At 42.7% G+C, this 17610-nt stretch overlaps 1 protein-coding gene across 1 annotated transcript in view; it reads left to right on the top strand.

The window, feature by feature from the left end:
* Positions 1-17610, top strand: part of B3GAT2 (beta-1,3-glucuronyltransferase 2) — a 78888-nt gene that overhangs the window by 48023 nt on the left and 13255 nt on the right. The window contains 1 exon segment of the mRNA NM_001013419.1: positions 4958-5102. Coding sequence (NP_001013437.1) covers positions 4958-5102 — 145 coding nt within the window.

The raw sequence follows: 17610 nt of genomic DNA, 5'->3' as shown, positions 1-17610 counted from the left end.
GTTCAGCAAAACCTGCATTTTCGAGCAAGAAACTGGCACAGAAATGTGAAGTTTTGCTTCTTGATTCATCTCGTTACCTAGAACCTGAGGCTATTCTGAAGTCTGTGGGCCAAATCCTACATGTCTTTCATGGCTCAGCTTAAGTGAAAAGGCTGCCACAAGATGTGCTCAGCTATGTTTAATTCCCTTACTCTCGTGGTCTCACAGTTGTGGTTTATTATTCTCCTTAATGATTTCTCCATTCCTATTTCAAAAGCATTTTTAACTTCTGTTTGTTTATGGTCTGTCTGCTTCTCCTGATTGTGAGCTTATCCCTTGTGCTGCACAGGCACACACTGCTTATTACACGTGGTCCATGTTTCACTTACTACCTGGTGTTTATCAAGAATTTTCTGGCCCCTGATGTGTATGCAGGGCACAACCTAGGCATTTTCAAGAGGACACACAAGGCTGAGGTGGGTTCTGTTGACCGGTCTTTAGGAGATTTAGAAAGTTAGGGCAAAAGCAATTTACAAGCTGAAAAATCATAGACATTTTACGAAAATATCAAGAACAGTACTATTTTTAGTGCCTTATAGATAGATATAAGGCCATGTGTCAATTTAAGAAAAATACATGTATTAGATTTTAGTTTCTTCATAGTTTTGGCATGTTTGATACATAAGACAAAAAAAATAGAAATGCTTACATTTTCTGCAGCATGGGAGGGAACAGGAGTTTGAAGATGGTGTGAGTTGGGGAGAGGGCTCTATTTCTGTGGAAATTTTAGTAAATTTTCTGGGGTTTTTTTTTTCCCCTCACCAATGGAGAAGACCTAGGACACAAAACATTAAATGTTAATATTGATTCAAGAATTAAATTGCAAAAACATTGCTGAGGAAAATTAAAAATCTGAATCATGTTTGTGGGTTTGAAGACTTGATTTTGTTAAGTATCAGTTCTCACCAAATTGACATATAGATTTAATGCAATCCCAGTCAAAATTTGCCCGAATGGAAAAAGTGTCTCTGAAGCTCATATGGAAAGAAAAAAAGGAGTTAAAACAGTTAAAACAACTTCGATGAAGAAGAACAAATGCTGTGTGACGACCAGAGTTGTTACAAAGCTACAGTAAATCAGGACAGGGTGTTAGCACTAAGATCACCAACTAGACCAGCAGGTTAGAGGAGAATATCCATAAATAAATCCCCCCATACATGGCAACTGATTTTTGACAAAGCGTTAAAGACAGTTCAGTTGTTCTGAATGTCCATTGACATATTGTGGCTGGAACAATTGGATATCCAAATGCAGGAAGGAAGGATAAAGAAAATAACTTCAGGGGTGCTTGGGTGGCACAGTTAGTCTCTCATACCATACTCACAAATCAAAATAGACCATAACCTGAATGTAAAACCTACAACTGTAATACTTGTAGAGGAGAAAACTCATAACTTTGAGTTAGGCAAAGATTTTATTTTTTGAGATTTATTTATCTTAGAGCATGTGCACAAGAAAGGAGAGGAGCAGAGGGAAAGGGAGATAAACCTCCAGCAGACTCCATGCTGAGCGCAGAGCCTGCCAGGGGTAGGGGTGGGGAGCCTCAATCCCAAGACTCTGAGATCATGACCTGAGCTGAAAGCAAGACAGTCACTTAACCAGCTGAGCCACCCAGATGCCCCTGAGTTAGGCAGAGATTTTAGATACAACATCAAGAGCATGATCCACGAAAGAACAAATTGATGAATTGGATGGACTTTATCAACATTAAAAGTTCTATTTTTCAAAATACATTATTATGAGAATGAACATTATAAGCCACAGAATGGGATAAAATATAAGTCATAAATATAAAACATTTATTATAGATATTAAATCATAAAAACTTACAAATCATAAATCATCTGAGGAGTTTTTATGCAGAATATATAAATAACTCTCCAAACTCAATAGTAAGAAAATAGTTTTTAAAATAGGCAAAAATTTGAACAGTATTTCAATGAAGGAGAGATTATGGATGGCAAATAAGCACCTGAAAAGATAGTCAACATCAACATCGTTAGTCACTAGAAAAATGCAAATTAAAAGCACAAGAAACTGGGATCCCTGGGTGGCGCAGCGGTTTGGCGCCTGCCTTTGGCCCAGGGCGCGATCCTGGAGACCCTGGATCGAATCCCACGTCGGGCTCCCGGTGCATGGAGCCTATTCTCCCTCTGCCTGTGTCTCTGCCTCTCTCTCTCTCTCTCTCTCTCTGTGACTATCATAAATAAAAAAAAAATAAAAAAATTAAAAAAAAAATTTTAAAAAAAGCACAAGAAACTCCTAATGTCTATTAGAATGGCTAAAATTAAACACTGACCACAACACATGTTGATAAGGATGTGGAGTAACTGAGACTCTCATACACTGCTAGTCAGAATGTAAAATGGTGCAACCACTTTGAAAAATAATTTAGCAGTTTCTTTAAAAGTTAAATATATACATACCATGTGATCCAGCTATTCCATTAGATATCTATCCCCAAAAAAAGTGAAGTTCATATGTACACAGATGTTCACAGCAGCTTCATCTATAATAGCTAGAAGTTTGCCACAGCCCAAATGTCTGTCAACAGGCAAATAGATAAAAACAAGAACAATCTGTGGCACATCCATACAAAAAAATATTCTTTGGTAATTTGAAGGAATTAACTATTGATAACACAACATTATAGCATGGATGAATCTTTATGGTTGTACAGAGTAAAAGCCAAATGAAAATACGTGTATACACCGTATGATTCCATTTATATGCGATTCTATGAAATGCAAACTAATGCATAGACCAGGAGTTCCGTGGTATAGGGGATGAGAAGATAGGGGGATTGGGGATGTGGAGAGGGGAGAGTGATGGGAGAGAGGGATTAAAAAATGAGCACAAGGGAACTTTGGGGGATGATGAATCTGTTCATCATTGTGGTGATGGTTTCATGGCTATGTGCATGTATCAAAATGTATCAAATTTTACACTTTAAAAGTTTCATTTTATTCTTTCAGGGCTCCCCTAAGATCAGCCACACATTTTGTGATTTACTAGGACACTTAGCACCCAGCGTATAGTCGTACTTGTGGCTTAGATTTATTATAGTGACACAGAAAGGATACATAGCCAGACCAGTGAGGGGAAAAAGACACCAGGAAGAAGGGTCTGAAGAATCCATGTGCAGATTTTCTGTGTTTTTCCCCTCCCCTGAGGGATCACACAAGCACATCTTCTCTCTGACAGCAAAACTGTAACTACAGATGTGCAATATTTATGCCCTGGGAAGCCCATGTAACATTGAGCATTCAGAATGTTTTATGGGGGCTGATCACATAGGCACCTCCTGCCCTCTAATATTTCGGATTCCCAAAAGGAAAACAGGTGTTCAGTGCCCCCAGGGAGGCAAAACAACTTTATCAGTATAGAGACTGTTTCAAAAGCCAGGTTCCCAGATGCCAGCCAAGGGCCAGCCTACTAAGCAAGTCTCTTAGCAGTCTCAGAACTATTAACTCTTTCCTCCAATTAGTTATGCCTTAGTAAGACTTTTTAAAAATCATCATATAAGTTAGTATGAGCACAAGGTAATGGAGATTAATTTACTGAGAAAGTAATAGATTATAAAAATAATTCCAAATTTGTGGAAGACTAATACGGTGAGATCTTTATTACCTGAAATGTTTCATGCCCTTTAATCTTCTTTCTGGAGTCAGGTGGGAAATTAATAAGTGAAATTGGAATGCCTGGCAAATAGAAGCTTCTAGTTATTTTTACTCTTTATTAATAAGACTTTTCATGTGAATTATATTTGAAAATATTTCCCAAGTATATAATTTTTCTTTCATAAAAAAACCCGATTGATAATCATTATTTTAACCATTGGTTAACTGATCACGACCCTGTTCTATAGCAGATAAAAGACAAAGCTTTGGTGTTGAGGGGGAAAAAAAAAACCTTTGGTGTTGAAATTGTCATTACAACAGGCCCATCAAATGCAGTTATATAGGTTATGCCCAAGGACACCCCCAGCTGAGAGGGCGAGTGGAGTTGAAATCAGCCTGTGCTTTAAGGGCCAAGCCACAGGCCCCTGCATAGGTGTGTGCCCCGGGAAAAGGGAAGCTTCTAGTTTGCACAAAGGTGTCATGTGGGCTGCCTATGGCCCTGTTTGACACGTGTCTTAAAGGTGGTGGTGATGGTAGTGTCTCCCCAGAATGCTGCCCAGTATCAGGAAGCTTTGTCATGAACATGTCTTTCCCCTTAAAGAAATCCAGCAAATAACTTTCATTTGAGGGTTGTCTTTACCCAGAACTCCCCAGATACTACACTGAGTGCTGGGAGAGGGCCAGCTTCCCCGGCTGCCTGCATGACGTGTCCTCTCCTCTGTTTGGGCCCAATTTCCCTTGAAAGGCAGAATGTAAGGTAGGTTTTTCTTTTTGTCACTCTGGAGAATGCCTGATACCTGTTCTGTCCCTGGATGCCTTTATTAACACCCCCAGCCGCTATTTCTGTGTCTGTACAAATAAAAAATTCATAGAAAGGCAACTCCTGTGGCTTCTCTGAGTGAAATTTTTGCTGTTACTGAGCAATAAAGTTTCCTAAAGGGAAGTCAACACTCTCAGTTCTGAAGGTGCAAAATATTAAGATTCCACTTTGAAACAGGTAGAAAATATTTTTGAGGGTCACGGCTTAGCTTCACCTCGGTGATGTTCAGACACTGACGCCCACTTTATTTCTCCTAAGCCTGGAGCCACCAGCTGGCTCGTGGCAGAGGGTGGCGGACGGCGCCGCAGCCGAGAGTTGGGCACAGTCTGCCAGGACGGGGTTCTGTCTGGAACCTTCAGCTTTTGAGAATCTACCGCCCACCCCACCCCATTTCTCCTCTGTGGTTCGCATTTCTGGCCTCCCTTCAAGCTGTGTTCCCTAAGGAAACTTAAAGCACGTCTCTTTTCCCCTCTTCTAGATGCGAACTACCCGCAAAGTCTCCGTCTGGCCGGTGGGCCTGGTGGGCGGGCGGCGCTACGAGCGGCCGCTGGTGGAGAACGGCAAGGTCGTGGGCTGGTACACCGGCTGGAGAGCAGACAGGCCCTTCGCCATCGACATGGCAGGTGAGGGTGGGGACGGTGGCCCTCGCTCCTCCCCGATCGATCGTTCTCCCAGCAGTCCTGTTTATGACGGCAGCATGAGGAAGGAGGCTTTGAAAGGCCCCTTGGGTTATAAACCTAGATCGTATCCTATTCAGCTGATAAACTACCTAAGTAAACCTTCAAAACAGGCCTTTTGATTAATTCAAGTAGAAATGGACTCTGTGGGTGATTAGAAAATGCTCATCCTGTTCCATTTTTGTCAGCTGTCCATGCGGCTGCAGCCATCCCTGCAAGCCCGTATGTGCCAGGGGCTGGGTTGACTGCTGGGTCAGTGGCGAGAGCTAGACCTGCCTCACAGGGGCTGCTGCTTGCACCTTTTGGTGCCTCTCTCTAGAGTCCAGTTGGTTTCGGTTTTATCACATGCTTATTGATAAATCTAGTAATGATGTGAAATTGACAAGCTGATCATTTTAATGCTTATTGATAAATTTGGTGCTTACTGAGACATTTAATAGCTGAAACATAAAATCAGATTTCTAGTTTTTCAAACATTTAACAACTGAGAATAACTGTCTTAAAGTTTGTATTCCCTGGAGCACCTGGGTGGCTCAGTCGGATTAAGAGTCTGACTCTTGATTTTGGCTGAGGTCATGATCTCAGGGTTGTTAGATAGAGCCTCAGGTCAGGCTCCATGCTGAGTGTGGAACCTGCTTAAGATTCTCTTTCTCTGCCCCTGCCCTCCCCAAATAAGTTTTTATTCTCTGGCCAACCCATTGAATTGAGTAAGGCCTGCAGTAGTCCACAAATCCTAAAATGCTACATTATCATAAAGTGACACGTGGGATGCCTGGGTGGCTCTGTGGTTGAGCATCTGCCTTCAGCCCAGGGCGTGATCCTGGAGACCCCGGGATCGAGTCCCACATCGGGCTCCGTGCATGGAGCCTGCTTCTCCCTCTGCCTGTGTCTCTGCCTTTCTGTGACTCTCATGAATTAATAAATAAAATCTTTAAAAAAAAATAGTGACTCATTTTCTATAGGTTATATAAAACAATGCCTGTGGTAACCATGGAAGGGTACAGTTTAAAACATGAAGCTTAGAGGCAAGACAAATCACTGACATTTATAACCTAGAAGATAGAGGCAGAAAAGCTTCAAAATTAATCTGTCTTTACCTCTGGGACACAGCTCTGTCTGTCATTCTGTGCTTGGCCAATCTTTTGTGTGTATTTCCCGACTGCCATCAAAATTTTGATACTCAGAATTCTGATGGGATGAAGGCTGCATTCTGAACTGGATTCATCACTTTTATTCTGACAATCCTATAAATTTGAGGGAGCAAGATTATGAAGGATGCTAGGAGTAAGAGTTGGGGGAAGCTCTTGTGCACAGCACTGTGGTGGATCTGTTCCACAGCATCAGGGAAGGAGACAAACTCAGATATTTGTACTCAACATTTAAGAAACAAACAAACAAAAAAAAACATTTAAGAAACATGCCAGTTTTATGGAAATGTGTGTCATGGTCTCTGACCTCAGGGACAGTTTGGTGCTCTTACCACTCACTGGTCACCCTATCCTGGGCTTTCCTCTGTTTTCTGATCTCTTCAACATGAACCTTACTTACGCTTTGGTCTTCAGTTCTTGCAGCCTCAGAGCTCAGCTGGCGTCTCCACCAAACCATTTACCCGAAAGCAGATAAAGACTAGGTCAGCCCTACTTGGAAGGCCCTGAGGATTCCCAGTAGAAGCCTTTCCTCAATCAAATGTGAATTCAGGGCTCAAAAATTATAAGGCTGACCTTAATGGGTCTTTTGAAAATCTGGTTTCTTTTTGAGAGGAAGTATGACTTGGAGCAGGAAACTTCAAGAACATCAGGCACAGTCTTTTGCTTTCCCAGAACTTAGTTTCCCCATGTGTAGAATGAGGTGTAGCGTGAATGACCACTGAGGTCTTCTCTAATGTATACTCCCTTCTCCTGGCTTCCATCCCTGGGAAGCTCAAAGAGAAGCCCTGGTCCCTGGTTCCTGAGTGAGGATTTGTGAGCACTAAAGCAGCAGCTGATAGTGTTGGGGCCTGACCCTTCCCAGAGCCTTGCTTCACCACAAGCCCTGCAGACCTGTCTCCTTACACATAGGATCTCTGCCTATAACCCTGCAAGGCAGCTTCCAGGTGAGGACAACATAGACAAGTCTTCCTGAATTTTGTTGTCAGAACTTTTACATAGATGATCAAGTATCCAGTAAACCCACTGAGTATTTGCATTGATTTCCCCCAGAATTTGGATCCAAATAGATATACCTAAAATTCAAGAAAGGGACACAGGTTTTATAGCCTGGCCTGTGACAAGATATTTGATATCTTTTTTACTGCTTAATTCTCTGGGAAGCTTTACTCTATGACATGACTGATGTTTGGCTATTTCTAAGCATTTCAGTATATTTTCAAAACATAAGAACTATAATAAAATATGAATGATTGACCCATTTCTTAATTATCCTTGTTTCAAAATAGGAATAAAATTTTTGTCTCTAAGAAAACAACTTCTGCCACGTTGTTATTTTCTTCACACAGGAACTTGCTTTGCAAATTAGTTTTCAGTAAATTATTAGTATTTTTGGAAGCCTTTAAGTGAGAGTGATTTGGTTGATCAGATAATGATTCTGATTTGGAGGGAGTTTGTTCTCATTCTAAAGCTTGAAAATTCATACGTTTGTTTACATTTCACATAAGATTCATGTTTTCTCTGTGGGAAGAGGGGAATGGAAAGACCTCATGGACATTCGTGGACAAATGGTACTTCCTACTTTTTTTTTTTAAGTTAAGTGCGCTCACAGCCTCCAGGGGGAGAGAGAAGCCAGAAGCCCAACTTCCTGCTGCCCTCTGGACAGTCAGGGAAGCGCTGCTCAGGAAGCAAGAGAGTCTGGGCCTCTTCTGGATTTCCACAAGCTGATAAGAAACACGCATCTTAACCAACAGGGCACCTGTCTCAGCTGTCCTGCTGTGGGAGTGGTGAGCACATTAACTGGAAGCCCCTCAGGGTCTGTCCTGCCTGTATTTCTGTCCAGTCCCAGCCAGCTCATCACTAGGAGCTTATTTGAGTATCAGACATTGGAACTGTAATGTTTCACGTCATTCAGGGAGTTTGACTCTGTGTCTGTCTTTATTTTGCCATATTGGACTTTGCAGGTGCAATTTTTGCACTCAGGAAACATTGTTCTGGAATTATCTTGTATGCACAGTGTTGTTAATGGCAGAAGTAAAGATAATTTCTGTTGCACTTTGGGACAGTTAAACGAAACCTTCTAATTACTACTGGAAAAAAAGTTAAATAACCACCCACAAGATGACTTAGGAGAGTGTTAGGTGCAGTCCTTGCCCTGGAAGCAGCATTCAGGTGGCTTCCGCAGGTGGTTGGTGGCCACCCTGCCCTGGCAAGCCAGTGAGACGGAGGAATAGAGCCTCGCGCTTCTGTTCCTCCGCCTCAGGCATGTGACCGCCCCGCCGGCTAGTTCTTATTGGCCACAGCAAGGCACTCCACACAGAGTTTTTAGCTCTCTTTTGAAGTCTGGGTGTTATTCTCAAGTGACAGCCTCACTTTGGCCACTTCCAGGGAGATGTCAATAAGAACCATTTCTTGAAAGAACTGAGTTTAAAGCAATCTTGAGCCTTGCCGGGAGGTGTAGACTTGTTCAAATTCAGAACGAAAGGCTGCGATATTTATTTTGAATTCTCAACATGTGTGTGCACTTTATTCTTAACTCTGAGAGGTGGCAGGCAGGGCACTGGGCTCCCTTGATGATGGTATATGCAGCTGAGTTCCCAGTTGAGTGCCTGGCGAACAGTAGGGACTCTTCCAGTAAAACCCCAGCCGGGTGCACTGTTGTTCAACTCTGCCGATAGCCACCCAGAGTTAGCTGAGACCCCACGGGCTGGAGGGTACAGTCCCCGCATAACCACCCTTGCTTAACCAGCAACACTTGGGGGGGTCCGCAGGCCAACTACACTCCTGACTAGCTATCAATTTGTTGTTTTTCTCTCAGGTTTGATAGTTTAGTACAAAGACTCACAAAAGTCAGGATAATGCTCTACTTCTGACAGTCCTATTACAGAAAATAGAAATTAGGACCAACCACACAAAGAGACACCTGGGGTGAGGTCTGGTAGAGAACAAAGAGCTTCTGTGCCGTTTCTCCGAGAATCGAGAATCGGGATATATCCCCCTCCCAGCACATTAATGTGTTCACAGCCTGGGAAGCTCCACTGATCCTCTGTGTTCAGAGTTTTTAGTTAGTTTCATCTTGTAGGCATGATCGATGGAATCATTGGCCACACAATTGAACTCAGTCTCCTGCTTCTATCCCCAGAGGTCAGCATGGCCCCACATGGCCCCGCGTTCCAACCCTCTGATCATGTGTTTGGTTTTTCCAGTAACCAAGCCCCCATGGTGCAGCTATCTGGGGACCCTCTGCAGCCACCTCATTAGCATAACAAAGTCACTCCCATCCCTCAGGAAAAGCTAAAGGTTTTGTAAGTTCCTTGCCAAGAACTAGGCACAAAGACTTGAGAGACTTTTTTTAATCTCATACCACAGGCTCAAAAAGGATAACTTTCATATCATAAAGAAGAGTGTCTATCACATCCCTGTTTTACTAATGCTTTCATGCATAAAAGCAAAGGGGACATGAGGTGATGTCTCAGGGTCACTTTCAGCTTTGTCTCTGATGTTTTCATGACTCCTAAAAATGAGATGTGATTGTAAAGGGATGAAATCGTTTCTCCTGTGTGGATTATAGAGAGGGATGAGAAGTCTGAGAGGACTCTTAGTTTCCGGGCCTGGAGTCCTGCGGATATGGGAGCGTTGAAGCTCTGGAACTAGATGAGCTCCCACAGATGGCATCCCAGGGCTCAGTCCTCCAAAGTGGCGGCAGGGAGCAGAGCCAGGGAAGGGAGCAGAGGGAAGTGCTGGGTGAGTCACGAATTTGATTGTTGGCTGTCTCTCATCCTGGACGTGAAAGAGGAAGGTGCTTAGTGTGGGAGTGTGAGAGCCGGCAGCATGTGGATGGTGTCATGAGGATGGTTGGTAGCAATTAGGACCTTGTAGGCTGTTCCCTGGAACAAGGGATGTTTGGGAGAATGGATGGCCTGAATTGAAGAGGAGTAAAAGGTTGGCAGGACTGTGCTAGGAAAGTTAGATTTCCCGTAGAACAATGAGGAAAAGGAAGTTCTCTCTATGAAAGGACTGAGGAGGTTCCATTTGGGCAGGACAGTGATTACAGAGGATGTCCTGGAAATAAGTAGCTAGGAGGGCTGCGAGGAGATATGTGTAAGGAAGAGGATGGATGGGATGGTTTCCAAGGTGACATGAGTTTTGGCAAGCCTTGATTCTAAAGATCGAGGTTGTATGTAGGCCACTGTATTTATACTTTTTCTATTGACACCTAACTTCTCCATCCCTATGGCTTTTCCAGGATACAGTAGTTTCTAGAGATGTAAAGGGCCCTTTGTAAAATGAAAATCAGATCCATAATTTAGAAGAGACCTCTGGGGATGTCGAGTGAATGGTGGGTGCAGTGGTGGGGGTGGCGAGCACCACTAAGAGGCAGGAGGGCCAGAACAACTCCTTCAAGAAATGTGTCAGGATTGAGAAGGGAAGAGATGGTAACAGGTCCAAGGGGTAGAACTGCTTTTTTGTTTTCCTTTAATGAAAGAAGAGAAGTTGAAGTTTGGAGAGAAGAGATGTATTGAAGTACCAAAGGAGATGAAATGGGGGGTGGGGGTGGTGGTGAGACTCTTAGATGGACAAGTTCACCTTGGCAGAATCAGCTCTTATTCTTACTGAGGAGGTGAGGTGAGCAAGGAAACCAAGAGCCGGGCAGGAGGAGGGGCTGCTTGTTGGGGGCTGACCTGCTGCTGAATATGAATAGTGTGGCGGGAGCACCACGGACTGAATCCTATACACACCTACTAACCTTGGGGCTGCACGGAGCCTGTAGGGAGAACACGGCCCCTGCCCCCAAGTAGTTTTGTATCTAGCAGAGAATAGTTAGGATAAATATATCACTTACTGTCTCATGAGATAGAAAATGAGGTATGAATGGAATGTTTGGGGTTTATATTTTAAGAGAAAAGAGAACTGCTATTGAGGGCAGTTTGGGAAAGGCATCATGGAAGTAGCACCTGGGAGGTCAGGGCAAGTTTGGGGAACAGCAAACCCCAGGGTATGTGTGGCTCTTCGAGGAGAGGCAAGCTTGGGTCAGTCTGTGAGATTTGGTTGCTGAAATAGAAATTTGAAAAAAAAAAAAATTGCCTGCATTTCTGTGGATTATTGGAGGATTTGTGAAATTTCTGAGTTGGGGACTGATGGGAATTGTAACTTAAATACAGAAGTATATGGTGATTTCAGGTAATGAGAACATTCTGTTAACCAGAATCACCAGTGACAAATAGGAATATTCATATTAGGAAACTAATTCACATTCCTTGACAAATTTCTAGGCTCTGGATTCATTGTGGGTGTGTGTCCTTAAGGAGGGTTGTGAAGTTTGGGCCCTTGGGAAATAACAGTTGTACCGGGCCGTCTTTCTCTTCATGTTTATTGACAAGGAATTTTGTCTGGATTAATTTACTTGGTAAACCCTTTCTTGGTAGATAACATAAGAGTAAACATCAGCCCCATTCAGACCAAATGATCATCAAAAAAGCCAAACAAGCATAGCCCAAATTGGCAATGTTTTACTTTGCTTCATGAATATAAATACTGCAAGAAAAGGGAGGTATGGGGCACCTGGGTGGCTCAGTTGGTTGAGCGTCCTAAATCTGGTTTTGACTCAGGTCATGATCTCAGGGTCCTGGGGTTGAGACTTTGTCTGGGCTCCACACTCAGCAGGGAGTTGGCTTGGGATTCTCTCTCACTGCCTCTACCCTTCCCACTGCTTGCACTCACTTGCATGTGCTTTTTCTCCCTACCCCCTCCTTTCAAATAAATCTTAACCAATAAAAAAGAGAGGTAATGAGTTTGAGGCCATTTGTAAATTAAATGTGTTGTTTTCAATGCATGACTGCTTTGTATAAGGAAGATAAAAAATACTGTTTTTAGTAAAGTGACAATGTATTGTATGGTGCCTTTCAGTGCAGGGTCTGGGGACTGACTTGGGACTTGTCCTTAGGTTGGTGCAGTGTGACCATCACTGGAGTGGTGTGTGGGTTCTCTGGGACAGAATTACAGCTGCTGGGGCCTGGTGATTCTGTCCCAAGAACTTAGAGCACCATGGAGGGAGGGGTGGAGTGTGAGGGTACCTGTTGCCCATTTCATATCTATTTCCAGAGTGAATTGCATTCTAGAGACTTGCAGGTGTTCAGTGGCCTCAACAACATGTTCTCTCTACACATACTGTATCTATGCTGGGTTAAGGTGGGCGTGTGGGGTAAGGAGTGCCTGTGCACCTGTTGCTCATAATCAGGGGACTTTTCTGGGGTAGCTGAGGGTGGGGTGGCCTTGTTCAAGTAGGGCTTGGTGGAAGTGGAGCGGTATCCCTCAAAATTTCAGTGAGTAAAGCATTTAGAACTAAGAATTTTGAAAATCAGAAGTTTTTCCTTCTACCTGGGAAGCCCAGCACACCTCGCGATTATTGTTTCCTGAGTATCAGGCATGTTTACCAGGAACCAGGCGTTCTTAGATGCTCTGTGGTGCTTTCCTGTTTAATCTTTACTCAGTTCTGCAAGGGATGTGCTGGTATTATCCTCCTCCTTTAAATATAAGGAAAATGGGAGGCTGAGGACTCGAAGTCACTTGTCCAGGGTTGCATGGTGATCCTGCTCAGGTTTTGTGTGTCTCCAGAGATGGCATGCCCACTCGGCTTTGAATCCCATCTCGTCTGCTCACAGCTCACAACCAGGTGACTGAGCTCTTGATCTCTGAGCCTGTGTTCTTCATCCACAGAACAGAGGAAATGGAATTCCTCACAGAGTAAGACATCAGATGCAGAGCACTGGGTACAACTGTAGGCACCTGAATGATTGGTCCCTTCACCAAGAAGCAAGGTCAGACTGTGTCTGTGTTCCCCTGTCATCTGGGTTCAGGTGGCTCCCACGTTCGTCCAGGGGAATTGGCCCAGTGCTGTGTGTGGCCGATGACCGTGGTGGCCAGATCTCCACAGCAGCTGTGGGGCACAGGCGTCGCTGCTGCCCAGGCTCCCCTGGGGCACAACAGGCCGTACTAGCTGTTTCCCCACCTATAGATTAGGGATCAGACCACCTGCCTTCTGGGTTATGGTGAGGTTGAAATGAGAACAGATACTGCAGAAGTTCCTGCTGTTCTATCAGTGTTTGAATTCTCACCACGGAGAGCTATTTCAGATCATTCTTGAAGGTGTAATACTTAAGAACATACAAACTCTTTGCTTTGGGCTCATGATGGACTTCACTTCTCTCCTGGCTGGGACTTGTGCTCATTATCATTCAGTGAACTAACTCAGCATGCATGATGGCATATGGAGATAAACGCTGGCCCTTGCTTTAGATAAAATACTCTAAAAAGAGACTGATCAATAAGAGAAAAGTGAAACAAAAGATCATTAGAAAGCTGCTGAGAATAAGATATATGCTCCTTTTCATAATTTCCCAGATGAAAAATCATTTCCTAATTACTGATGGCACACGGGGAAGGATTTCAAAGAGTAGTTCTCACACTTTGTAATCAGGTCACAAGAAGGGAGACATGTCCCTTTTTATCACCTTGACTTTGCTAAGAGCTTGTGGGAGAGCATCTGGATATGCAGTTTTCACTTGGAGTCTATTAAAGAGGCAGTTTATTAGTACAAATAAGAATCCAGGATTGTTGCTCTGCTCAGTTACCTGGGGCCGGCACATGGGCCGGTTTTGCTTGGCACACAGTTGGTTGCCGTGACTGGCACACACGTCTCTGCACTGGCTTCAGAAGCTGAACTTGGCTGCCGTTCTTGGGCCCCTTGAGCAGCCGTATCCCCCAACCCCAGACACTCTGCACTGAGTCCACCTCATTCAAATCGCTTCACCGTGACCAACCACCAGGTCAGCCAAGCATTGCCTTGTGCTCATGGGCTCAGGATAATCCAGAGTGTCACACACTGTCTTCCAGAATAGGGGATGTCACTTTATCTTCCCAGGTTTGCCTCACTACTTTCTAGTCCCCTTTCAAGACTCATTAATAGTATAAGGATAGCTTTTTCTGGGAAGTTTTTCCTGATTTTTCCATCCAGCATAGATGCTGTTCCCACGTTCTGCTTATGCACTTGTCCTCAAGGTGGCGCTTACTTTGGTGTCCTGTCTGCCCTGGGCTTCCTCTGCTAGTGGAGTCCTGAGCTCCCCTGGGAGAGGGTTCAGCTCTTCTACCCATGGCTCCAGCCTCAGCACAGTCCCTGACAGGAGTAGCTTGAGTAAATGTTCGCTAAATTCGTGAATTCTGACTTGACTATACTTCTGGTATAAGGATTATCAAAATTAAAAGTTTTACAGCTGCTTATTCCTTCTAAGCCCTAATTGCCATCTTTCTTTCTTTTCTTTCTCTCTCTCTCTCTCTCTCTCTCTCTCTTTCTTTCTTTCTTTCAAGATTTTATTTACTCATTTGAGAGAGCACGAGTAGGGGGTGGGGGTGGGGTGGGGGGTGGAGGGGCTGGGGGAGAGGAAGGAGGAGACTCCCCACTGAGCAGGGAGCCCAACTCAGGGCTCCCCTCTCAGGATTCTGGGATCATGACCTGAGCTGAATGCAGATACTTAAGCAGCTGAGCCGTCCAACCACCCCTGCCATTATTCTCAGTGGTGAGATTTTTAAAAAGGGGATGTTGAGCTCTACTCCAGAGAACTCTCTAAGGAGAGCTTTGGGGTGTCTAATTTGGTGGGTCCCAACCTGGCTACACATCAGAATTACATGGAGAGCTTTGAGAAAACATAACTTCATCACTGATCAGTTAAACCGTAATCTCTGGGTGTGGCACCTAGTGTGCAGGTGTGTCTGTATTTTTATTTTTTTTAAGTCTGAAGTGATGATAAAGTGCAACTAGAAGTAAGAATGGCTGGTGTCAGTGGTCAGAAGCTCCTCTCCCCTTTCTTCCTGTGGCTCTTTATCGTCCTTCACAGATGTGGTCTCCTGCCTGGCCACCCACTGAATCTCCTCTGGAGGTAGGAGGTCAGATAGCTCTGTCCTGAAAAAGTTTGAGACAAAGTTCAATAAAATTTTTTTCATTGAAAACACTTCCATGGATCAAACAAGAAGAGGATTTGAGCACAGGAGAGGAGTTTTTAAAATTATAACAACTGAAGAGCCCCACCAATGATCTAAAAGACTGCACTCACTAGGAATGCAAGTTTCGTCTTTTTTTTTTTTTTATTGTGGTAGAATGTACTTAACATAAAATTTACCATTTTAACTATTTTTAAGTACACAGTGGTATTAAGTACATGCACATTGTTATGCAGTGATCACCACTGTCCATCTCCATATATTTTTCATCATCACAAACTGTAACTTTGTGCCCCTGAAACACTAATCCCTCACCCTCCACCCCCTACCCCCATCCCTGGTAACAAACATCTACTACCTCGGGACGCCTGGGTGGCTCAGTGGTTGAGTGTCTGCCTTTGGCTCGGGGTGTGATCCTGGAGCCCTAGGATCGAGTCCCACACATGGAGCCTACTTCTCCCTCTGCCTGTGTCTCTGCCTCTCTCTCTCTCTCTCATGAATAAAAACAAAATAAAACAAAACCCCCAAACGTTACTACCTCTATGAATTGGACCCTACAGGTATCTCATGTAAGTGGAATTATGCATTCTTTGTGTCCTTTTTATTTCACTTAGTATGGTATCTTTAAGGTTCATCCATGCTGTATAGCATGTGTCAGAATTTCATGCCTTTTTAAAGCTGAATAATACTTTCTTGTATATATAAACCACATTTTGTTTATCCATTCATCCATTGATGGATATTTGGGTTTCTACCTTTTGGCTCTTATGGATAATGCTATGAACATGAGTGTACAAATAATTGTTTAAGTCACGATTTTGAATTCTTTTGAGTATACACCCAGAAGTGACATTGCTGGACCATATATATGGTAATTTACGTTTGATTTTTCTTTTCTTTTCTTTTCTTTTCTTTTCTTTTTTTTTTTTTTTTTTTTTTTTTTTTTGAGGAACCACTATACTTTTTTCCAGACTGGCTGCATCATTTTACATTCCCATCAGCAATGCATAGGAGTCCCAATTTTTCCATATCCTTGTTAACTCATTATTTTCTGTTATTTAAAAAATTATTTTACATGCATGTGCTGGGTTTGAGGAATAGGAATATAGATACCTTCTCCTGTTTTGCTGTATTTCCTGGGTTAGAATAGAATGGCTTTGTGGCACATTCAGTAGTAGTACTCATGGTAGTGAGTACTAGTCAAACAGAAAATCTCATGGTAACATAAAGCATGAGACCCTGATTCTTACTCAGACATTGTCAACCTTGTTGATTGTGCCATACTCAACATACATAAGTGCTTCATTTCCTTTCAGGGTCTTTCTGGCTGTTGAGCCAATAGAACCACTTCCCCTTCTAAATTTCGGTATTAGGCATGTCTTAGTTCTCTGCTACCAGCCTACCAAAAAAAAAAAAAAAAAATCTGTCCTGGATATTTTTGGTATTCAGTTAATTAAGCCTTCTTAATTTATCTTTCATTCTTTCCATTCTGATTCAGCATCCTGATGGTTTCCTTAGAAGATTTAGGTTTCTGTGATGATTTCTTTTCAGAGTAAAGATTTAAATGAATTGTTATAGACTAAATAAAGAATACGTCTTAGAAATAAAAAGTGTTTTATTTTTTCCACAAAGAACAATGATTGCTAAATGGCTTTGAGGAGTTTAAAAAAATGGACCAAAAAAAAAAAAATAAGGTTTACCCTGAAGCGATCATAAAGTTTCAATCCATATTCTGGAGCAGTTTAACAAATCCATTTAACAGCCAGGCCATGTGTTTTCATTCCTTTTTGGTACTAGAAAAAAGAAATCATTCTAAGGTATAATTGGACATAAGTGTGGAAAACTATATTTCTCCCTGCCCCCTAGGAGCATGCATGGCACATGAGTATTCAGGCTTAGGATCGTGAAAATCTATAGTTAAGCATTTACATGAAATAATGGCAATTTAGAGGTGATAGTCAAGAGGGCTTTTTATACAGCCCTCTTTTTTGCTTTCTATGTCTGATTTAAGTATAGTGAAAATGATTCCCGAAACACTATTAACATATCTGTTTTTCAGCTGGATAGTTCAGATGACAAGGCTGAAAGGTACAAGATTATGAAAAAAAAAGTACTTAAGTATAGTTTTCTACTTCTTAAATTGAGATATAATTGACATATACTAGTTTTAGGTGTACAACATTTGTATATATCGTAAAATGATCACCACAGTTTTTCTAGTTAATATCCATCACCACATATAGTTAAAAATATTTCTCTTGTTATGAGAACTAAGTTCTGCTCTACTAACTTTCAAATATACAACATAGTATTAA

The sequence above is a fragment of the Canis lupus genome, chromosome 12 (genome assembly GCF_011100685.1).
Source record: "Canis lupus familiaris isolate Mischka breed German Shepherd chromosome 12, alternate assembly UU_Cfam_GSD_1.0, whole genome shotgun sequence".
Lineage (NCBI taxonomy): Eukaryota > Metazoa > Chordata > Mammalia > Carnivora > Canidae > Canis > Canis lupus.
Note: the sequence above shows the minus strand (reverse complement) of the source record. Positions and strands in the feature narration are given on the sequence as shown.